Here is a 22,824-nt window from a genome sequence, read left to right as displayed (position 1 = left end):
GGAATAGTAGAAAATTCTTGGCGATACTGGTGGTGGCGATGATAATAATGAAACTATATAAAGCGTTATTTTCAAAATCCACACTCATTTATGCTTTCGGATGTATTTCCGTTCAATTTATTGCTCACTTTCTCTTTCTTTTAGCGATATATCATATGAACGGCAAATCTAACTTTTGTGTATATAAAATGATCCGGCGAGTGTCATCTGTTGGTTCGAAAATCAAACTTACGAATTACGATTGGCATTTGTCAGTTGTTTTTGTTCTACGACTGTATTGGTGTAATTCTTTGATTGCTGTTAATTACTTGAAATCAAACTATGGATCTTCTAGGTTCTATATTAAATTCAATGGATAAGCCTCCTACGGTAAACGATAAGCAAAAAAAGATAATCAAAAGTAAGGATTTAAGTTTTGTTTTTTAATGTGTAATTGATCTTTCGGTAGGCTTGCGTCGTAGAAACATGCAGAAGCAGAAAAGTATTTGCCAAAGCAAGATACAGTCTCGGAAATAGAAATCAGAGTAAATGCTTGCCAATTACTTCAGAACACAACAGTTGGTATTAATTACATGAATGAAATCTAGAACAAAATTTTCACAATTGCCCTTGTACATGGAATTTGACATCATGACTACTTATTAAAAATTTCAACAAATGTTATCGCTTTATAGTAACCACAGATTAATGCGAATCTATATCAGCTATAATCATTGAACAGAAGCCTGCCAAAAGAGAATTTACAAAATTTGGAGTGGTAATATTTCTTTTTCTATTTTCTCACCAGGTTACTTGTTTCAGTGACCACCTTCATCAGGTGGTGGTCCTAGATTTTATACTATTTTCACCAGGGTTTTGGATTTCACACAGTGTGTGGGAATTTTCGGTATGAAACACGTTCTCTTGAAGGATATTACTTCCTTTTTTTCAGTGCTGTGCACAGTTTACACTAGCAGCATGCTAACACTTTGTAAGTGGCAGAGTTGCCACATGCATAGCTTTAATAATATATTGGTACTACTTCTGTTGGTAACACTTTACTATACGGAAGACTGATTTCTTCAAATTTACAGGAGAAAGTACTTACACAAGTCATTTTCTGTAGGTTAGGTAGCATTAGCATAAATACAATGACAAATTATTTTTTAGGCTAAGAGTACTAAACGTAGCTAGCCTAACCTAACAACGTAGGCCCCGTGACGTCAGAACACAACGTTGCTAGAGTGTTGTGCAATAAGTGAGACCATCATGTGACATGGTGCAGCCCCGGATTGGCCCAAGTTCCTTTTGTTTTATTGCGATTTCATCATGCTACGAATGCAATTTTTACATGGTTCGATTTCGATGTACGTCTGTTAACACATACTGTTGAGTTTTAAGGATTACTTAAGGTTTTGTTCAATATATACTTTCGTGGTTAGGTTAGGCAGATTAGGTTTGGTTCCCTTAGCATTTAAATAAAGTCCCTAAATGCATTCTACTACAGATCGACCACAAGGAAAAAAAACCTTGGGACGAAAAGTCCCCGCGCAGCTTTCCCTTCTTCCCTCCACCTTGGGCCATAAGGAAGCATGGTCCACTCTCCCCCTTCGCTACTTGCGGGAGTAGGGTGCATGGGAGTGGTGGGTCTGTGCAGGTTGTTTTGCTCGTGGTTCCACTATAAGGTTCCGATTTACTTCTACAATCATTCCCACGCTTCTGCGATGTTTACTGTCACTTCTCGATGGAGCATATCTTGTCCATGAGAAGTGCGTAAGGTAATTTTCAATTTTTTTTTCCCAACATAAATAACTTTTTTCGAGTCCAAACAGTGATCATTACTTTAAGGAAGGTTCAAATTTCGTGTGTCAATGATTTCCAAAATTCTACGATAATTGGTCTTTGTGCTAGGAGAAATCATAAAACAATCGGCACCGTTACCCCCGGATTTTCTTTCGAAGGTGGGCGTGCGTCTTTAGTGTGGTAAGTGCTATCAATGAAAATGTGTGATTCGTCTGCCAATTGACACATTTCGCCCCTGCAACCACGTAGCAGATAGTGCATTGTTTTAAGGTTAGTACTTTTTAAAATTATATATTTTTGTTCGCATTGGAAATAGTTGGTAGGTTAGGAGGGCCAGATTTGGTACCAATAGTGATTTCACATTTTTGTTACGCCAAGAGTGTTAGTTTTGCTGCTGTTTGGGAATTTTTTACAGTAAAAATGAGTGAAAGTAGTCTGGAATAGGAGTTTCTTGTGCTTACGCAGGTCATACTTTGCGATCAAATATCTCCGTTATTTGTGGTTTCCTAATGCTGGAACCACTTTTATATTACGTAAAATGTTGAAATCTGTCAATTAAAAAAAATCGACGTAATTCTCGAGGGGTTACAGTGGATCGACAACCCCCCCCCCCCTTCTTTTTCTGAGGAACACTGTACTTACTGCTGCTTATTTCCAATAGCCTATGATGCACAGCTTTCCTTTTAAAGTATTCAATTGCGATTGATAATTCCCTTCTGGGTTTTGAAAGTTTATAGTACAAGAACTATAACACATAGAGCAAAAAAGTGTATATTAGTACACAGTGGTGGCCGGTGGCAACTATAATGGGTAGTGTCGTGATTAAAAAAATTTAAAAAAATCCAATGTCCCCCCCCCTCCCGCCCCCTCCTTGAGGTTGCGCCACTGACCAAGATGTATATCCTCGTTTGGTAACATGGAACAACGTGTGTTTAAGTAATAACGTACTAATCTGATTCATCATCACTCACTAACCTATGTTTATACACTGCAGGACACTTCCCTAAAAATATAACAATTCCAAGAGGAAAGGAAAAACAACTCCTAACACCTTCTCCTCCTCCATGCACACGTATTCTAACTGGATGTCGAAAATATCGTTGTTATGAAAATAAATTGTCGAAATGCCAAAGGAAACTGGCATCATCATAGGATTTTTTTACTTTTATATTTTTAAAAAAGTCTGGATGGCCCTCTTGGTGCATCTATATATTATCAAAAAATGTTCATTTAACTTTGAAAAAATACCAGGTTCATTTCTCCAAAAGTAGGCAGAAATTACTTCCTGTCTTACAAATTAGTCGTATTTAGCGACTTTTCTCTGAAGGTGGCAACTGTGTCAACACTGCGAAAGTTCGCTTGCTGTGCCAAGCGAAGAAAGGCACGGTTTCTTATGGGCTAACCCCGCCCCCTACCACTTTGTTCTTGGCTCATGGTGGAAATATTCCTCGCGGAGACTTCTTCAACCCTCTGCACGTGTGTCAACTTGGTGGTCCATGGGTTAGGCCAGGTCTTACGCGGCATGGACTGTTGTGTTGCCTCGCGAGGGTACGAACGAAACAGCTGGCGTTGCAGTGAGGAGGTTTGGGCAGTCATCACGTCAGCTTGACCGATTGGAAGATTCGAATCTCCTTGTCTGTAAACTATCAATGTATTCATTTAACAATACTTGGCGAGGTATGCATTTCTTCTGAGGGTAGTCCCATGGCACGGCGGCTCTACCCCTTCGGCCGCCGCTGTTAGTACATAAAGAATCTGTCCAAGTTTGGTACGTACCTTACAGGTGCTTGATATGTGCATGCCTGGTAACGCAGCAGACATCAATGCTGAAATCAAATTCCTGCAACACACATAACAACATATTGTTTTGCATTGCACAGGCAGCCAGCCTCCTTGAACTTGTTGTACCACACACTAATTGTCTTGTCTGTTTCGTATGAAGTCTGCATTGTACCGTTACAACCGACTCACGTTTAGAGAATTCTAAAATGCAGATCGCTTTGTGTTCACAAGTCTGTACATTTTTTACATTAATATTTGTTTACATTATAAGACAATGTAACAAATTACATAGCACTGTATAGATGCCTATTTATGGAACTTCTTTTTCAGAGCAAAAAGAAGAGTTTTTGAAAAGGCAGCAACAAGAAAAGGAAAAGTTAAAGCATTTTAGAGAAAAGGTAAGTAAATTAAAAATATTTATTATCGCCCTTACTATACATTTCATTACGATTGACCCCTGATTTCACGTAATGTGGTTCATGTAACTATGCAGGTAATATTTATTATCTTTTTACTAATGACAGTTCCGTACTTTAAGCATTTCTTCAATCAAACATTGCAAATCTATAGTTTGAAGATTCCCGTCTGTATTAGCACTTCGTTTTACTCATTCAAGCCATTACATGTGTAGGCAGCATGGCACTTTTGGAAATATTTTTCATGAATATGTGTTGATTTTTAGTAATACCTGTGTGGGTATACAGAGGTTGTTTCCGATCTATGGTGACAAAATTGCACACCTTGTGCAGCACCACCAAGCGGGAAGAGAATGAAGCTGCCAGTCGTATGGGCATGTTGGACAGTTTACTGTGTGTGACAGGTGTGGTCATTGCCGAAAGGCAGTGCATATTGGGAGGGTTACATAACTGCACTTTCCAACGTAAACTACAGTTATAGTGCCATTATAAAACTGTGCAAGGAGCGTGGATTCCCTGTGTCCAAAAATGGCATATCACGGGCGTTGAAAGGGGCAGGTAAGGCGAGGTGTGAGATGATTCCTGTGGGGCAGAAACAGGCCAACCCCCAGTCTGCCACTAGCCGCACAACAGCTACAATTCGGGATGTCAGGGTGCTGGCCACCAGGGAGAATCCAGCCACACAGAGAAGTATCGCGAACCGCCTACAAACATCACTGAAGACAGTGCACACCATCATTCACCGTGATTTGGGTTTGGAAAAGCGACGCAAGGGTGTGTGGGTGCTTCAAGAAAAGGCGTCAAGTCACACATCTCGCTCAACCTGCCTCTTCCTCCAACAAATGGCAGAAGAAACTGGAATTCGTGCTATTCTCCTTTCACAGACATTCCAGTGAAGTCACCTGATGCCTCACCGATGGACTTTTGCACCTTCGGCCTGCTGAAACGAGCCTTGTCTCAAACAGACCCCGTACCATTGAAGGGCTATGGAAAGCCTGTCGGGAGGAGTGGTTGAGGCTGGGCATGACTACACTTCGTGCCAGTCTCCTACAGTGAAAACTTCACTTTCGGGCAATTGCCAAGATACACAGCCACCAAATAGAGCACTCTCGATGGTGGCGACATGGTTTCTCTTAAGGAAGGTGCAGTTTGAAATCGTCACCATAGATCGGAAACAACCTCTGTATATGTATTTTTTTGCACGTAGTAGCAACTTACTTATGGTTACAGAAACATTGATTGTAAACCTTTTCAGTCCCAAGCATCTCGATCGAGACGCTGTGTCAAGGTCGTCGTTTTTACGTTATAACGTTTCTATTTTTGGCTAGAATTTCGATTTTTTTTATATATTGTTCCTAACACATGTATTTAACAGAAATGTTTTTTTTTTGCATTTTTTTTTTGTCTTTATGAAAATGGAGGGAAAAAGGTGGGAAAAGGGACTTCTCTTTTGCGTCTCTTTTCAAGGGAAAATTTTTGCCGACAAAAGAAGACCAGCTTTGTTGTTCTAAAGCAATGCTTTTCACTCCCGCCTGTGAACTGCATTCGAAGGAAGCTTGTTTATCAGTATCCGATGTCAAAATAAAAGTTTTCCGTGAGGGTGCAAGCAGGGGGAGGGGGAAGACTGGTTGTTGAATCTGCGTTGTGAGAATGGAATTTCGAAGCGTGCTGAAGGAAACCTTTGTTTTTTTAGCACAAGTGTCCACAAGTTGCGACAGGGGTTACCCTGCATTGTCTAAAAATAGAATTTCAAGCAGCTGCAAGAATCGGCGCTCATTTTTCACTGCGTTCTAGCTTTTCGTCCGTGAATGTTGTGCGTAGGTGTCATTTTGTGCCCAAGTGCGAGGACATTTTTTGGGTGGTGACAATTTTTTAAAATAATTTTTGGGGGTTTTCTCCCTTCCCCCTCCATATATACGCCAAATTTGCATAAATTTTGCATTTTGACATTTTTTTCGGGGGGGGGACCATTTTTTTAAGAAAAGTATTTTTGAGGGGATTCCCCCCTTTCCCCCTCCATATGTACGCCGAATGTGCATAAATTATATATCGTCTGAATCTGAGATTCATTCTGCGTACAACGGTATATCTTTCATATCTCTAGGGCATTTAGTTTCTGAGCTATAGTAATTTCAAGGTACCGCTGCATTTTGAAACTTGAATCAGTGGCATGCCGACCATTCCTTTTGGGGGTACAACTCAAGTTACATTGGTCATATGATAATAATGCAAATATTTTTGTGTTCCTTACATGTCAGCGATCATTTCCATGTGCATGTCGACACTGACATGTACTTTTTTCTTGGGGAGAGGGTGGGGGAACCAGATTTTTTTTCCGAAATTTTGGAATTTTGAGAGTTAGCCCCCTCCCCCCGCCACATATATGCCGAATTTGCATACATTTCATATAGTCTGAATCTCAGGTTCATTCCGCGTACAACGGTATATCACTCATCTCTCTAGGGCAATTAGTCTCCGATCTACACTCATTTAATTGATACTCTGCATTTTGCTCAAAATCGGCTCGGGACAGAGAGGCTTACTTGTGAAAATGGCCTTGGGACTGAAAAGGTTAAAACAAATCATATGGCTAGACTGCAAAATCAACACTTGTGTTTTACTGTTTGAAAGTAAAAGAAAATATTGTGCGCTAATAGTATGTATTTAACACTTCGAATTGCCACTGTGCATTTCTCAATTTGAAGTTACATTTCTATGAAATAATAAAAAAAAATACTACTACATTACTTGCCATAGCTGGTTTCCTTGAACATAATCCATGTTGCAAACACACAGTATTGTCAGGTCGAACTTTAGTTTTCAACGGGAATATATATGTGAATTTCCACTAGGATTCAACTTTTTTTAAATCATGTTTTCATTTGTATTTTTTCATGTTTTCATTCAAAGGGACTCTATAGAAAAAGGCGGGGTAAGTCAATTACCCCAGGGCGGAGCCCGGAATGGGGGGGGGGGCAATTAATACTATTTTTTTTTTTCCACTTCCAATTGTTTCCTCACCTTAAATTTTACATTTCTGGAATCTTTGATTCATACCCTTCCCAACGATGTATCAAACATATTTCTATTAAGAAGGGTCGATTCAACATCCTTACCAATCATATTTATAGGCTGATGCTATTAGATTTTTGTGAGATACATTGTACAGTCACAGACAGTTCTGGGTTGTAATAAGCTCTAGATTTTCAGTACATTTGTTACATCCCAGAAGTGTCTGTGACTGTACATTGTTCATGTAATATTTTGCAGAAATGTATTCTCATCGAACCTTGCTGAAAAATGTAATATTTTATTTCAGATTGAAGTACAAATAAATGAGTTTCTCAAGGATGAAAAACAGCAAAAACGTACTTTTGAACCAATGGACAATATATGTAGAAGCATTCTGTAAGTAACTTTAATGAGTGTATTGTTATTTTTGTTTTCTGACCTTATCCTGCACATTGTGACTAATATCATCACAAACCGTGGATAGACACTGTATCCTATGTAGACACAAAGTGTACTAAATTTCAAGAAATGAGATCCATAGATACTGGTATGAACACAAGTGCAAATTTATTTTTAAATTTGCAGTAGTCTGTTAATTCTCGCACAAAAAATTTATTTCTGTGTTACACAGGGTGGTTGCTCAAAGACTGCGAGTTAAATTTCAAATCTAATTCCAGATTTTTAGGATAGTTTTTCCCAAAATTCAAGGCTAAAAATAATGAAATAATAAAAGAAATCATTAGAACTAACATTTTATGCTACATAATTGCACAAATATATCTCCAAGAAAGTTCAAGAATTTACTACTTGTGTTGATACAAGTGCAAACGTGCATTTTTAGATTAGAGAATTTTAAAATTCACTTGGCACCATTATAATTCCTTGCTGTGTATACTAGATACTGTAAATTCACAGCCCTTCAAGCAACCTAATTAAAGTTAATTTTTTTTTGTAAGAATTTACAGTACCGGACCCTTCCGTAATTTCTATAGTTCTTATACTCACGAAATACGTATTCCCGATGAATTATCTGAGGTTAACATACAGGGGCGACGTGTAGAAATTGTTCATTAACATGTAGAAGTTGTAAAAAAAGCTTCACAATTTTCGCAATCATTCTCCGTATACAAGCATGGGAACCATGTTCGTGGATATGAACAATTGACGTTCACAATTAGTTACGCTGCCTACAGCGTTGCCACACTGTTGCTTCATACTTGGAGAATCACGAGGGAGAAGAGCATGTGGAATGCAGACTGCTTTCATTAGAGGTAAGTTTGGCTACAGTGCATCGAGCGTTCAATTGCAGGTTACGAAAATGGTGTCTTCAGTTAGGAAATTTTGCCATTATAGTGCTACGAAACTATCATCTTTCATCGGTCCGTGATCGCAATTGGCCCACAAACTATTCCCGGCTAGCCCCACGAACCATTCTCGGTAAGGTTAGGTTAGCCAAACATAGTTAAAATTTGGGGTCGTAGAACCATGCACGGGTAGCCCCACAAACCATTCATGGTAAGGTTAGGTTAGGGAAGCATAGTTAAAATTTGGGGTTGTAGTAATATCAGGAATATATAAATTTCGTTCTAAAATGTAAAATATTGCAATAACCATTGTTTTCTGGGTTCCGATCGTGGACCACTCAGTTTCCCTCATTTTGCAATTTCTACACGTGACCCCCCAAATTTTAACTTCAAATTTGTGATTAGGAGGCCTCAATTAGTGAGTATGCGAAATATTACAAAAATCGGGGAGGGGTCCGGTATTGTAAATTTGCTCCGTTTTTTGTGTGTTCTGTTTTTCCACTAGACACAAGTCGTGGACCTATTTGGCGATATCCTCTGTTTTCTAGGCAGAATAAAAGCAGTATAATAGTAAAAAATGTACAGGGTGTTCATGTAATGCACATTTGCAATGGTACCGGGACTTGATGAACACCCTGTACATTAGAATGTTTATGAATGTCTAGATTTCTTACGATTTAGTTTACTATGTTGCAATTTTACATGCTTCTGAAATATATTCAAGTAATAATCTGGTTACTAGATATCCTATTAAGTTTCTACCAACATCCACGATTCTGTGCAGCAAAGTCCAAGATTTTGGTAGAAGCCCTCTATGATTGTAACTAAAACACCACCATTTGTGGGATGTCACTATAATACTGCATAGGTTTGAATTTGATTCTTTTATCGTCTTTGCATTTGAATTAATTAAAGCAAATATAACTTTTCAGCCATGACGTCGCGGAAGTTGCAGGATTAGCTGCATTCTCAATAGGTGACGAAGGTGTGGATCGGCACGTAATCCTATACAAAAAAGAATTTGCACCGAGCGATGATGAATTGGCAGCCTTGAGACGTGGCGAAGAGTGGGATCCAGAAAAAGCCAAAGAGTTGGCATTGCAGGTGTGTTGAGTAGTTGATTTTCTGTTGTTGTTTTTTTTTTTCGGTGTTATTTTTCCAAAATTTTTATTTTAGCACAATTTTCTGACAAATATACCTGGAATTATAAATCTGTTGTGTTTTTAAACTAGTATTTTAATTTGTAGGCCCTAGAGTACTGCATTGGACCACTTTCGCTCGAAAATACTCGATCGAATCCCCCACGCTCGACCGTAATACGCTCGTTTGTACCGCACTCGTAGTGGAATGATCGACAACTTCTCGTATTTCAGAGCCCAATAAGCAGCACTGTCAATCAAAAAACCATACATGGAAGGAAACCACTCTATGCAATTACAATTCAAAATAATAATTCGGTATATTATGTAAGACTCAAATACAATATATATGAAAGTGTGCAATATCTACAGATCGAAACGTAAAATGGATACACATGCTAACAGAGCTGCATAAGCAATAATTAATATCGTATCACAGTGCAACAAATACATTGTTCACTTACCGAAAAGGATAATATTCTGCAAAATAATAAAATGGAGTTATAACAATCGAACATCATTTTAATATGACAATAATCGTAGCAACATAAAATGTCACCCTTGGTTGATTCAGCCTATATTCATCTATTTCATTTTCACATATGTCGGTAAGATACACAAAACTGCATTTTAACATGGAAATGATGACTATTTTCACTTGTTTTTCAATCTCACTTCGTCTTTTACTTCATGATCCATATTTGAGGACCAATTACCATAGATAAATGATTGAAATACATGTACTAATAGGGTCCGAGAGTTCGAGTGTATTCTGCTCGTTCGAGCATTTTTCGCTCGAGTGTAAGACCTATCAATTCTGCATGCCGTCTAGCGTTGCCCGTGCGAACAATTTGCCACTCGAGCAAAAAACGCTCATTGCAACACTCTAGTAGGCCCAATGCTGAATATTATTTTTGAGGAAGCTACTTTGCATTATTTCTCACGCGACAAATACCGACGTTACGACTCCCGTGTGTTAGCACTCAATCTCCCAGTCGAACACCACCACTTTGCTCGGTGATGAAAACATACTGATAGAAGATGAAAAATGATGAAAAACATTATTTTACACATAGTTCATGTAGCCGATTTAAAATTCGTGAAAAAGACTAACTTTTTTTTACAACAGTTAACATTTTTTGGTGTTATGAAAAAATATAAATATGCTGACCAAGGCAGTAAATTTATTTTATTAAAAACATAAACTAAACGTAACGTAACTAAGTATTTGTACTTGATACAGAGTCTGATGAAGACCTTGCTAGAAGGTTGAAACGTTACGTTTAGTTTATGTTTTTAATAAAATAAATTTACTGCCTTGGTCAGCATATTTATATTTTATCATAATCATGGAAACAAGGCTTAATGGTGTTATATTTGGTGTTATCATGTTTGCGTAAAACATAGGTAATGACTAGGGCTCGGATAATTATGCATATTTAAGCATTTTTAACTAAAATGCATATTCCATATGCAGGTGCATATTTGTATGATGATAAGTTGATGTTGTGCATATTTTTGTACCCACATTTTTTTTTTACCTTTACAATCAACGCCGAGCATATACTCTATTTATGTGGGTATGCAACAATGGTGAAAGTTTGCAAAATTCTGCATACAAATGGACAGCGTGTGGATGATCTGGAACTTGGTGTGTATATGACTGCTGCCCTAAAATACATTCCACTTGTATCTTGCGAAGTGGAACGTGTGTTTTCTGAATATAAGCCTATTCTAGTTGAAAAGAGAAGGAGTTCCAAGTTCGAACATTTGAGACATCATGTTGTTATCAGTGCAATTATGATCTTGATCTGTAATGCATTGCGTTTCATTTAACACAGAACCATATTAATTGAAAAAAATCTGTGTAGCGAATGAGCATTCAGAATAATGCATATTCATTGCCTGGCATGTAATCTTTCATAGTTTGTAATCTACAGAATTTATAAATTAAACGGATTTTTAAAGTGCATATTGTACACTTTTTTAGTGTATATTTCCATGCATATTTTGCGTTTTTTTTTGTGCATATATGTGCTCATTGCTTGGAGTTCCGGAAACCAAATAAAACTAATGTCCCGTGCCTTTGTAGTGCAGTCTAAGGCATCACATTATCGTCTCCGACTGCAGGATGCACGTAGGTTCAAGTTTCCGGGGGGAAGAGTAACAACTTTTCTCCTGAGATTTCGGCCTGTGTATTGGGGAGCTACAAATTAGTAGTGTAACTCGGTCATGGACACCTACTACGATGCCTGGGAGTTAGTCGTGCTGACCACACATCACCCTGTAACCAGTTGGATGATCTGCCACCTCTGGTCAGAGTGAGGCTGGCAGTTTGTGGGTATGCCTTGGCCCTCAGGGGTTGTTGTACCACGGGTTATTTATTACACTGGCCAACACACATTTCTAGACCTGTTTCTGGGTATATTTGACCTGCTGATTCCAAAAATGGTACCAGTTTTCCCCTATCAGCTCTAGTTTTCGTATATGCCACTCTTCGTTCTGATCGTCCATAATAAATATATAAAAATCAGGATATTTTAATGTGCTTTTAAATTAATATATTTTAAGCATGAAGGAAACACATTAAAAATTAAAAGAAAAATGTAGTTCCTGAAAATCTATTAATTTCATACCAAAAGCATAGATTTATGACGTAAACTTTCCAGTCATTCGACACACAAGAAGCTCCTTTTGAAAGACTTCCAAGAGTGCAATCTGCCAGGACAATCCCGCATAAGATTCCAACAATAGTCTGCCATCATGTGTGCATCCCATCCTCCTTGGTATCTGGCTTCCATTTTTTTTATGTACTGGTGAAATTTTTCACCCTGCTCTTTGCTTAAGTTACCAAGGTTGTCTGGAAAGCGATACAAGTGACTGTGCAGATAATGGAGTTGAACACTCGTGTTACAGACAAGCCTGTTGAAATGAAAGATCTAATTGTACTAATTGTGTGTAGCCGTCTGCCTATTTGTTGCCAAGAAAGGTTTTCACAAAAACAAATGAAGAGCAGGCACATGATTCAATTTCATTCATTGATGATATGAAATGTGGGTCATTTTTAACCTTCTTCAAGTCTACACAAATCACCCATTCATGTTCTTTGTACTTTTATATTTTCCAAGACTAAACAGATGATGTACTTTTCTTTCATTCTGGTGGAGTGTCCAATTGGAATAGAACCATGTTTTTTTGCCATCACTTAAAAGAACACATTTCAAGCTACATTTTGAACTGTCATTGAAAAGACGCCAATCAATATTCTGAAAGACCAATTTTCTTCAGAAGGTTTCCGATGTCATTGCAGAATACTAAGTTGTTGTCTTCGGTAAAGAATGGCAGCAAATCCTTTTCTGTCGTTCGATAAAATGTAATTTTGTTTTCCTTTAGTCTGGAGGCAAGCAATTCCGAAGACTCCTTGGAAAGATTTAAATCCATCATCAATTACTCAAATTCATTCTGGTCAAAACGTTCACTATGTGAAGTTGTTTGGAAATCACTCTTACTGGCCCGGACTTTCTTTACCTTGTACGATATCAGACATGGGAGACTCATCCCCTGAGAACTGTGGTAGTTCAAAAAAGCTGGAGAGGGTATCTGAGTGCAGAACAGGTCTGGCTGAAGGCAGATCAGCTAAGACCACTTGACGCGATCATTTCCATTGATGCCTGCGATATTAACAATACAAAAATAACAGTCATTGAAGTGATTTTTCGGTTCCCTCCACACCATTGGTACTCCAAATTTCAGGCAGCTTCTCTTTCCATTTGTTCACTGGCGCAAATGCTCTGTACAAGGTTTGCATACAATATAAGGCGCCCATGGCTTATCCTGATCTCCAAGCTTGACACCAAAATAACCTACTTGCTTTCAGTGTGTACTCCCCACAAATATAGCAAAATACGAGGGTCACTATTTATATTTTGAGCCTAACAATGAAAAAACAGGAATTCGGCATTGAAAACTGCTTTATTGTTTTTCGAAGTATTCTCCTTTATGGTCAATACACTTTTGCATTCGTTCGAACCATTTGTCAAAGCAGTTTTTCCAATCTTCTTGAGACACCTCCATAATATGGCTTTTGGATGCATCAACGGCATCTTCCGCCGACGAAAATCGTTGTCCACGCAATTTATTCTTGACATTCGGGAACAAGAAGAAGTCATTGGGTGCCAAATCAGGACTGTACGGCGGATGACCCATCAATTCGATTTTTTGACTGTTCATAAAGTCGGTTGTTAGACGAGATGTGTGACAGCTGGCATTGTCTTGATGAAGAATGATCCGACGGCGTTTGTTTGTTTTCCGTATTTGACCGAAGACCTCTGGCAAACAAATTGTTGTGTACCATTCAGAGTTGACCGTTCTACGTTCCTCTAAAGGCACAGTTGCCACATGACCAGTTTTCCCGAAATAACAGGCGACCATTTGTTTCGATGTGCTTCGAGCACGAACAACTTTTGTTGGATTGGGTTCATCTTGAAACACCCATACAGTCGACTGCTGTTTACATTCCGGCTCATATGCATATATCCATGATTCGTCACCTGTTACAATCTTATATATGTCTTTTGAGCACCACGATTGTATTTATTGAGCATTTGTTTGCACCAATTGATGCGAGCGTCTTTTTGAGTTTTTGTCAAATTGTGTGAGATCCAACGAGAACATACCTTTCTCACAGCTAAATGATCATGTAATATTTTATATATGCTGGTGGAACTAATGCCTATGGTTGCCTCAATCTCACAGTATGTCACATGACGATCTTGCAGTATTAGGTTTTGCACAGCATCAATGTTTTCTTGAACAACTGATTTTGGACGACCTTCGCGAATCTCGTTGGTGAGCGAATGGCGGCCACGATTAAATTCGTTATACCAGCGTTTCACAGTGGCAAAGGATTGGGCTTCATCGCCAAATGTGGAAGTAAGTTGATCGATGCACTCTTGTCTTGATAATCCACGTCGAAAATCGTAAAAAATCATCACACGAAAATGTTCACGAGTTAATTCCATTTTATTGTTGTCACGCAATCTCCAAGGCAACATAAACAACACAAATCAAGCTACTGACAAAACATTTGAAGTACGTTATGGTCAATAATGCCAGACGATTCCGTGCAAACGTCAAATCGCGCCTAACTTCAATCAGTGTTGCCAAGGCTCAAAATATAAATAGTGGCCCTCGTACATCGGGATGATTCAAGCAACTCCGCCTTGAAGTAGCCATAACATTTATGGTGTCATGAGTGGGAATAGTTGTGAAAGAAAGGTCAATTACATTTAAAAAACGTGGGTAATTTAAATACAATAATTGCCAAGTCAAATAAGAAAGCATGTTATAACATCCCTATTCCTCAGAAGAGATCTCTTTTAAAGAGCGGACTAAAATTGTATACATTCATATCTATCATATCATATATCCATATCTAAGAAACTAGAGCTGATGCAGTCTATCCAATGCAATTTTCGGAATCAGTGCCCTCCAAAACCCCAGGAACAGGCCTAAAAACCAAGGCACCAAAAAAAATATATTTTTTGTTAGGCAGTGTTATTAATTATAAATAAAACAAGTAAAACACGTCAATATTTATTTCACCACTCCAGGTACATTTACTTTCTGTTTTATGCATAATGAGAGCTCTGGTTACAAGTAGGGCCCGGGACTTTATGTCCTATAAAACTGTAAAATATGTATGTACGAGGCACATCCAGAAAGTAAGTTTCCCTATTTTTTTCCCGTGAAAGTAAACATAATGAGCTGTGTAAGTTGCGCATGCGCAGCAGAGCTAAGACGTATCAATCATATGCCAGGCGGACAGATCCCACCCGGCACCAGTAGTGAGGCAGCAGTGGTCCGAAGTAGAAGCTCGTATCCCTTCTCCCGCCGCATGCGAGTTCGGTCGGTGATAAAGTTCCTGAATGCACAAAGCATTACGCCAATTGACATTCATCGTCAGCTCTGTGAGGTCTATGAGGCGAACATTATGAGTAAGCAGATGGTGCATCGCTGGTGTCGGCAGTTTTCGGAAGGTCATCAAAGTGTCCATGATGAAGAGTGCAGCGGGCGTCCATCCCTCATCACTGATGATCTGGTTGAGCTGGTGCGGCAGCGCATCGTAGAGAACCGTCGCTTCACGATTACGGAGTTGAGTAGCCTTTTTCCGCAGATATCGCGATCCGTGTTGCATGAGATTGGCACGCAGCGCCTGCTGTTCAAAAAATTGTGTGCCAGGTGGGTGCCGAAAAACCTGACACCCGAACACCAAATGAAACGTTCAGGAGCAGCACTGACATTCCTGCAACGGTACCATGATGACGGCGATGATTTCCTCGACAGGATCGTCACGGGCGATGAGACGTGGATTTCGCACTTCACCCTGGAAACCAAGCAGCAGTCAATGCATTGGCGGCATAGTGGATCTCCGGTCAAGAAGAAATTCAAACAGACGCACAGCAGCTGTTTTGACGGAATTTGGCTGGGAGTTGTTTGGTCATCCACCTTACAGTCCTGATCTGGCTCCCAGCGATTTTCATCTTTTCTTGCACCTCAAGAAATTCCTGTCCCCCGGTGAGCGTTTTGGCAACGACGAAGAGCTGAAGACGTTTGTCACACGCTGGTTCCATTCACAGGCGGCAGAGTTCTACAACAGTGGGATCCAAAAGTTGATACTACGATACGACAAGAGTCTCAATTCTGGTGGTTGCTATGTTGAAAAATAGCTGAACCTTTGCTGTACCTGTTACCAATAAATGGTTACCTGAAACTTTGTTGGTTTTTTTTTTAAAAAAAATAGGGAAATTTACTTTCTGGATGCGCGTCGTAATTATGTCATATAAAGTGAAAAATATGTCATGAAAAATTACAAATATGTCAGAAAAATGCAGAAATATTCCCAGTAAAGCCAAAAATATGCACAACAGTACTCTCGAATTTCTCCCATACCCGATAGAGTAGAGTAGGGGCTGTAATGTACCGAATGTTATTTTTTACTTTTGACTGATATTTGTGAAAAGCGAAAAAGGCAAAGAAATGAGAACGAAACTTCTTTACTTACCGTGCAACAGTGAGAGAGAACATTGTTCCTCAATAATGTTTGCATGGCTATAAATTGTCGGCGGGATATAAAAAGTTGGGTATTATTGTTCTGTACTAAGAAAAGATGGCACCATTCTTCCTCCGTAATTTCCATATCGTGCCATCGACAATATGAACTATCCGTTGTGCTAAAGCTACAAAGAAAAAATTATGAAATAACCGATTATGTGCGAGAGAATTAAGAAATTATACAGAAATATGTCTTATTACAACAAAAATGAAGAAATATGTCAAAATATGCTTCGTCAAGTTTCTCTATTTCATCAGATATGTAGAGATCTCACCCCAATTTTAGATCCGAAGCCAAATTAAAAATATGTTATAACATAAAGTCCCGGGCCCTAGTTATAAGTAACAGTCATTCAGAATACATGTTGAAATAGTGCAAAGGTAAAACACTTGGACGTCTATCAGAAAATTGTTTCTCATCAACGTTTGTCTTCAATTCCAGAGAGAACTGGAGGAGAAAGAAGAACGAGAGGATTTGAAAAGGAAACCAAAGCAATTTGTGCCTAACAGTGATTACAAGGAAAAATATGAAAGGTTAATCGGCAAAGAAGTTGCACTCGAAGCTGCCAGGAAGACTGAAACGAACAAACAATATGGCTTTGGTGAGTATTAGGAGCGTTGCTTGTTAGAAAGCTGATTTATAGAATGTAAAATTCCCCCCTATCCTGACCTACTCGACTCGATATTTGTGGTACACAGTTTCATTGAAAATAAACTTACATCATAGTTCACAGTTGAGTACTGCATGGAGCACTTTGGCTCGCACCTACTCATTTGAGTCCCCCACCCTCGAGCGTATCAATAGAATTGATCAATCAATCTATTATTTTGGACCTAACAGCTTTACAATGCAATATCATTTTAATGTGACAGTAATCATAGGTACATCTATGTAAAATCTCAATCTTGATAGTTTAAGCTCACAATCATCTATTTCATTTTCATACATCACTGTGCATTGGTAAGATAGGCTAAAGTTCATTTCAACATGGAGATGATGACTAGGTTCAATAAAGTTTCAATTTCACTGCAACTTGCACTTGACGAGCCATATTTGAAGGCCCATCCTCCGTCTTTCTGCATCCATCCTCTTCACGTTCCAAACCATCTCATCTGTGCCTGATCTATCCTGTCCTGAAGCTTCACTGTCTGACGGATCTCCTCATTCCTTATTCTATCGCTTCTAGTCATCCCAATATACTCCTTAAAAGTTTCATCTCCACCACCTGCATCTTTCTTTTGTGTCTGTCATTTTCCAAGAGACTGCTCCGTACGTAATTCAGTTATACGTGTACTACTGTACTTCCGAGTGTATAATGTTCGTTTTGGAAACTCTCAATTCCGTATGCTATCTAGTGCCGTCAGTGAGAACTATTTGACGCTCTCACTGCAGCATTCTAATACATATAATTACCGTATTTACACGTGTATAGTGAGCGTGCGTGTATAATGCACACTGGTTTTGTATGGGTAAAAGTGACAAAACAATTATATCTCGTATATAATGTGCTGTACAATCCAGTTTCAAGAAATGGCTTGCTTATTTGTAGGTTGTAAATCTGTTGCTATGCTGATCAAGAGTGAATGACATCATACCTTTCAATTGCTCATTCCTTCTTTTTCAAAATATATACTTTTTGTTTCCGTGACTAATGTAACATTTATATGAGGCACATTCAAGACTTTCCAAATAGCAGTAAGCAGCACAAGCTTTCTTCCATTAAGGAATTTACACACTCCATGTATGTCATATCATTTGGCCAGTAATACATTTTAATTTTTATTATCTTTTTCCTTATGTTTTCATTCATCCAAAGTACCATAAAAATCAGAACTTTCTTCATTTTTTGATGAACTTATTTCAACCGCATTTCATATTAGTGTCGTTATCTTGTATGAAATTCTGTTTCCATATTCAGAAACTGCAGGATTCAAGCTTTACAATAATATATAACATGATAGGGTTCCGTAAACAGGAAAAATCAATGCAAGTGTCCCAAAATCATAGAATGACCCTGTACGGTTTCATGTTGGCTGTCTGAATTATTCCGTGCATAATACGCACAACAGTTTTTCGGGGCAAAAATTTTGGGAAAAAAAAATTTGCATTATACATGAGTAAATACGGTAAATAAAATATCCTCATTTTGTAAATATCTATATTTTTTCCCCAGTAGATTTAGATGTATAGCAGTGAAATAAAGATTTTAAATTACGATTTCTCTGTTGGGTTTCAGTTCCAAGTGAGAACAAGAAGGACATTAGGTCGATTGAACAAACCTTGGCCGACATTCACGCTAAGAAGAAGCAGAAAACAAGTCACAATGCGGCATCAGATAATGGCACTGGAGGGGATAACAGTAGTGTGTGATTGAGGAAGGCATTTTCGTTGAAGTTCCATCCCAAACCCCTTTTATGAAGAGTACAATTTTCCGATAGTATGTTTCGTGGAATGCAGCCAGTGATATTAAGTGAACGTCCTCGTTTGTAAGAAACTGCAACATTGTACTGACTCATAATTTTTTTTATTTATTTATTCATTGTTTTGAAGTGTTGACAATTGAATAGTGTTCAGAGATAAGCTAGGCCAATGTCAAGAGGTTGAAATGTGACATCATGTGATAGAAGTGCGTCCAGGTATTTTCTCAGTTATGATTGCCTTAATTTTAAAATATAAATGTATGTTGCGAAATGTACAAATATCTCTGAATGATTGCTTCGAAAAATGAATAAAGGTACTGTTGCAATCCATGTAAAAGTTGAAAAGAAACGATTAGTATTAGTTTATTCAAATACAGCTTGATCTCTTTTTTTGAGGCTATTGTTGACTCAAAGTAAATAAATACATTAAAAATATTGATGAAGTCTTTTTAAATTATCTTCTGTAATCATTTTAAAGCAATTACAGTGGAACCATGATTTTACATTTTCTGATTTTACATTCAATCTTGATCGCTCCAGCATAGCAAAATTTTATAAAATTTTCCCCGATTTTACATTTTCCTGCAGTTCAAGTTTCAGCTTGGTTCCCTGAAAAACGTAAAATCAAGGTTCCACTGTAAGTGCACAAACAAAAGAAAAAAAAGTGGTATATCAATCAACATATTGGCCATGGTGGCTCAGTTGGTAACGCATCTGACTACCATGCTAAAGGTCCCGGATTCAATCCCCGGTCGGTTCAAATGCGGGAACTTTTCTAACGGAAGCGGCCCCGGTGCCCAGCCAGCATCGAATGACATGGGTACCGGGGGGCAAAGGCAGTCAGGGGTGTGATGCTGATCACATCACCCCCACTCACGACCCGATCAAGAAAGTGTGGGGCATTACCCCCACACCCCCTATATACCTCCATGGCGTGGTGCTAAGCACAGGGGAACACTTTACCTTTATTTCCATCAACATATTAAAAGTGAGATAAAATCACAACCATACCTTGTTTGGTCTTCAAATTTTTGGATAGACCTCAATCCTCCTTTGGGGAGTGAAGAAATGAATGTGAGGTGGAAGCGATAAAACATAGCCAAGCTAGTTAAAATGGATTAAAAATAAAAAATTGTAATAATTCTTGAAGGTTTTCTGGCAACGAATATTGAGGTTTCCTCGGGCAATCATGCAGGTGATTTCAGGATAGGCTTTCGAGAACTAACATCACTCATCTTGAGGGATTGAAGTGCACAGATATGACAGGCTGACGTTATATGTATTTGGTGTGGGATGGGTCCGTTGTAGGTGGCGGGCCAATCAGTGGCATTTCTCTGACATCCATTATCGCTAACCAGGCTGTGTCCAGTTCCGTGTCCCTGTTGAGGTTTTCCTTTTCCCCGTGAATGACTATTGCTTCTTTGATGAGACAGTTCCAGTAATTAAATAAATCATCGGAGAAACGCTACCTGATTGGCCTGGACCCCTCCAACACCAAATACATATAACTTCACCCTGACGTATCTCTGCACTTCAATCACCTGGTTGATTGCCCGAGAAAACCTCTTCAATATAAAAATGTGTTGTTCCAGTCTTTGCAGCTACCTCGGGAAAATATAAGATTCCGGTATCCACAACGATGCCAATACTTTAACAGATTCCCACAAATACAGGGTATTTAAAAAACTCAGCACTCAAACAGTTACCTTGTTCTTTTAACACCCTGTACTTGAAAATTATAAAATTTGTTCAAAATATATTGATTAACATTAGTAAGTATATCACTCCAATTCTAGGGTGTTTGGGAAAAAGTACTTAGTCACAAACTGCGATTTTCTGTTTGTCACACTGATTCAATTAATGAAAGTATTGCGAATATAATTTCATATTGAGCATGTGTAAAGATTCTAAACAGTAATGATCCAACAATGTATATCATGTTTTCTGTTTAAAGAATAAACATAAAATAACTGTCTACTGTAAAAGTGCATTTTTTGACTCCCAAGTGTTTTTTTTCCCCCCTAACAGCCTAGAATTATAAGAATCAATTTTTCAGAGGTTTGCTTGAAGAATTACATCACAATATTAAAATACCTAATACTGTAAAGCCAGCATGTGTAGCAAACTGGCTACACCTGCACTCCTAGTGGCATGCAGGGAAACAGCAGGAACCGGAACCCAGCCTAGCAGTGAAGCAACAAGTTCCCAAGTGGATGGTAGCAGGAGCCACCAAAATTAATGGTAATTATTGTAGAGCCGCATCTATTCTCCGCACATGGATTAAATTCAATACCTGTTATAGGATCACATATTTTTTTCACACAATAATGGTGCAAAATAAATGGAAACTTAGCATTTTGCATAACTTCAAGGATAATTAGAATGCAAAAGACCGAACATCGGAAGGGTATTGGTAAAAAGAGTCCAACAATATTGGTGTTGGGTCACCTCTTAACTGCACCCAATATGATGGATGCTACTGGCAACACTGCAGAAAGGCTAGCATGTTTGTAGGAGGTAGAAATGGACGGATATAAGCTGGACCCTAGTTGTAGCAACACATCTAGTGGCATGAACCGGAATCCCGCAAAGCAGTGAAGCAACAGGTTTCAGTATGAATGGTGGTACGTGAAATAGCATATGAACACTGGAAGGATACATTATAACTTACTGAAAAGTAATGTACAAGTTATACTCGACCAGGGATAGAAAACTTGGCTCTTCGGCATTCCACGTGAATGCTCTACCACTGAGCTGCCAACCCAACCTCTGCCTTCCCACAAATCTGTGTGCAAGTACAGTGCGTACATTTTAAAACCAGCCCCGAGCACAAATATGAGAAATGTTACAATATAGTGATCTGCGCATTTAGTACCTTACAACAAATGTTGGAAATGACGTCCTTCTTGCAGGATACACATGTCCAGACGGTTTACCATATTCCTAGCAATCTTATGGAGTACTTCTGCGGTGATATTCTGAATGGCAACAGTGATGTGATGCTTCAGCTCTTTGATAAAAACCCATAGGATCAGGAGACCTGGTGGGCCATAGTCCTTGTGAAAAAACCCTGTTGCCAAAAAATTCCCTCAAACACGCAATGCAGTAGGTAAGGGGAAGAAGAGGAGAGGGGGAGGGGAGTATAAGTATGCAAGAATTGAACAACAAGGTACAACAATATATACAAACGAACATTTGTTGTAAGGTACTAAATGCGCAGATCGCTATAAAATATACGCACTGTATATTCTAAGTATGAGTCCCACACCGTGGCCATGCAAGCTTTGGGCTCCAACTACAGGACGTGCGCAGGTTTTGAGTCTCCTGCAGGAAGCGTAACTACTTTTCTCCCGAGATTTCGGCCTGTGTATGGGACCGGTGGAGACCTACCTCAGCAGGTGGGAGTGAGGCCGACAGTCTTGTTTTAATTTTTTATATAGTAATTTCTGCATGTAGAATTGCACAAGTTTGCTGCATTTTAGTATATATAGTGGTACCCAGATTTTATATTTTCCTGCATTATACGAGGCGTATTCGTAAAGTAAGTACCGTTTGCAAATATTGCCGCTGTAGCGCTGCAGTCGCAACCGTGCGAGTTCTCACGGACGTCCTTCATCCCTTAATAAACCACAGGCAGTCGTGGGAGCAGGTCATGCTTTTTCTTCGTAGGTTTATGAAGGTTTGAAATGAAAAGCAATCGGCCCGCGACTGTGAAGTCCGGTCTGTGATTCGTTTTCTCAATGCAAGAAACATGAAACCGGTAGACATCCACTGTCAACTGTGAGAGGTCTTTTTTTTTATGTTTAAAGAAGGTCGTGAGACAGTTCACGATGAGCCAAGAAGCGGTCAGCCATC

The 22,824-nt window shown here is 38.9% G+C and overlaps 1 protein-coding gene across 1 annotated transcript; it reads left to right on the top strand.

Moving 5' to 3' along the window:
- The first annotated feature begins 260 nt into the window (after nt 1-260).
- Nucleotides 261-19,404, top strand: LOC145996500 (sperm-associated antigen 7 homolog). The gene is made up of 6 exons (XM_083133002.1): nt 261-400; nt 3,895-3,962; nt 7,300-7,388; nt 9,229-9,400; nt 16,991-17,150; nt 18,786-19,404. Exons 1-6 carry the CDS (start codon nt 322-324, stop codon nt 18,917-18,919), a joined length of 702 nt encoding a protein of 233 aa, XP_082989128.1. The 5' UTR covers nt 261-321; the 3' UTR covers nt 18,920-19,404.
- Nucleotides 19,405-22,824: the final 3,420 nt, after the last annotated feature.

This window comes from Lepisma saccharinum, chromosome 12 (genome assembly GCF_977018435.1).
Source record: "Lepisma saccharinum chromosome 12, izLepSacc3.1, whole genome shotgun sequence".
NCBI classification, from domain to species: Eukaryota; Metazoa; Arthropoda; class Insecta; order Zygentoma; family Lepismatidae; genus Lepisma; species Lepisma saccharinum.
This window is presented reverse-complemented; position numbering and strand designations above follow the sequence as displayed.

Coding starts and splice junctions, on each gene's coding strand:
- LOC145996500 (XM_083133002.1), top strand. CDS start 322: ATGGATCTTCTAGGTTCTATATTAAATTCAATGGATAAGCCTCCTACG. Junction 9,401..16,990: donor CCAAAGAGTTGGCATTGCAG/GTGTGTTGAGTA, acceptor CTTCAATTCCAG/AGAGAACTGGAGGAGAAAGA. Junction 17,151..18,785: donor GAACAAACAATATGGCTTTG/GTGAGTATTAGG, acceptor GTTGGGTTTCAG/TTCCAAGTGAGAACAAGAAG.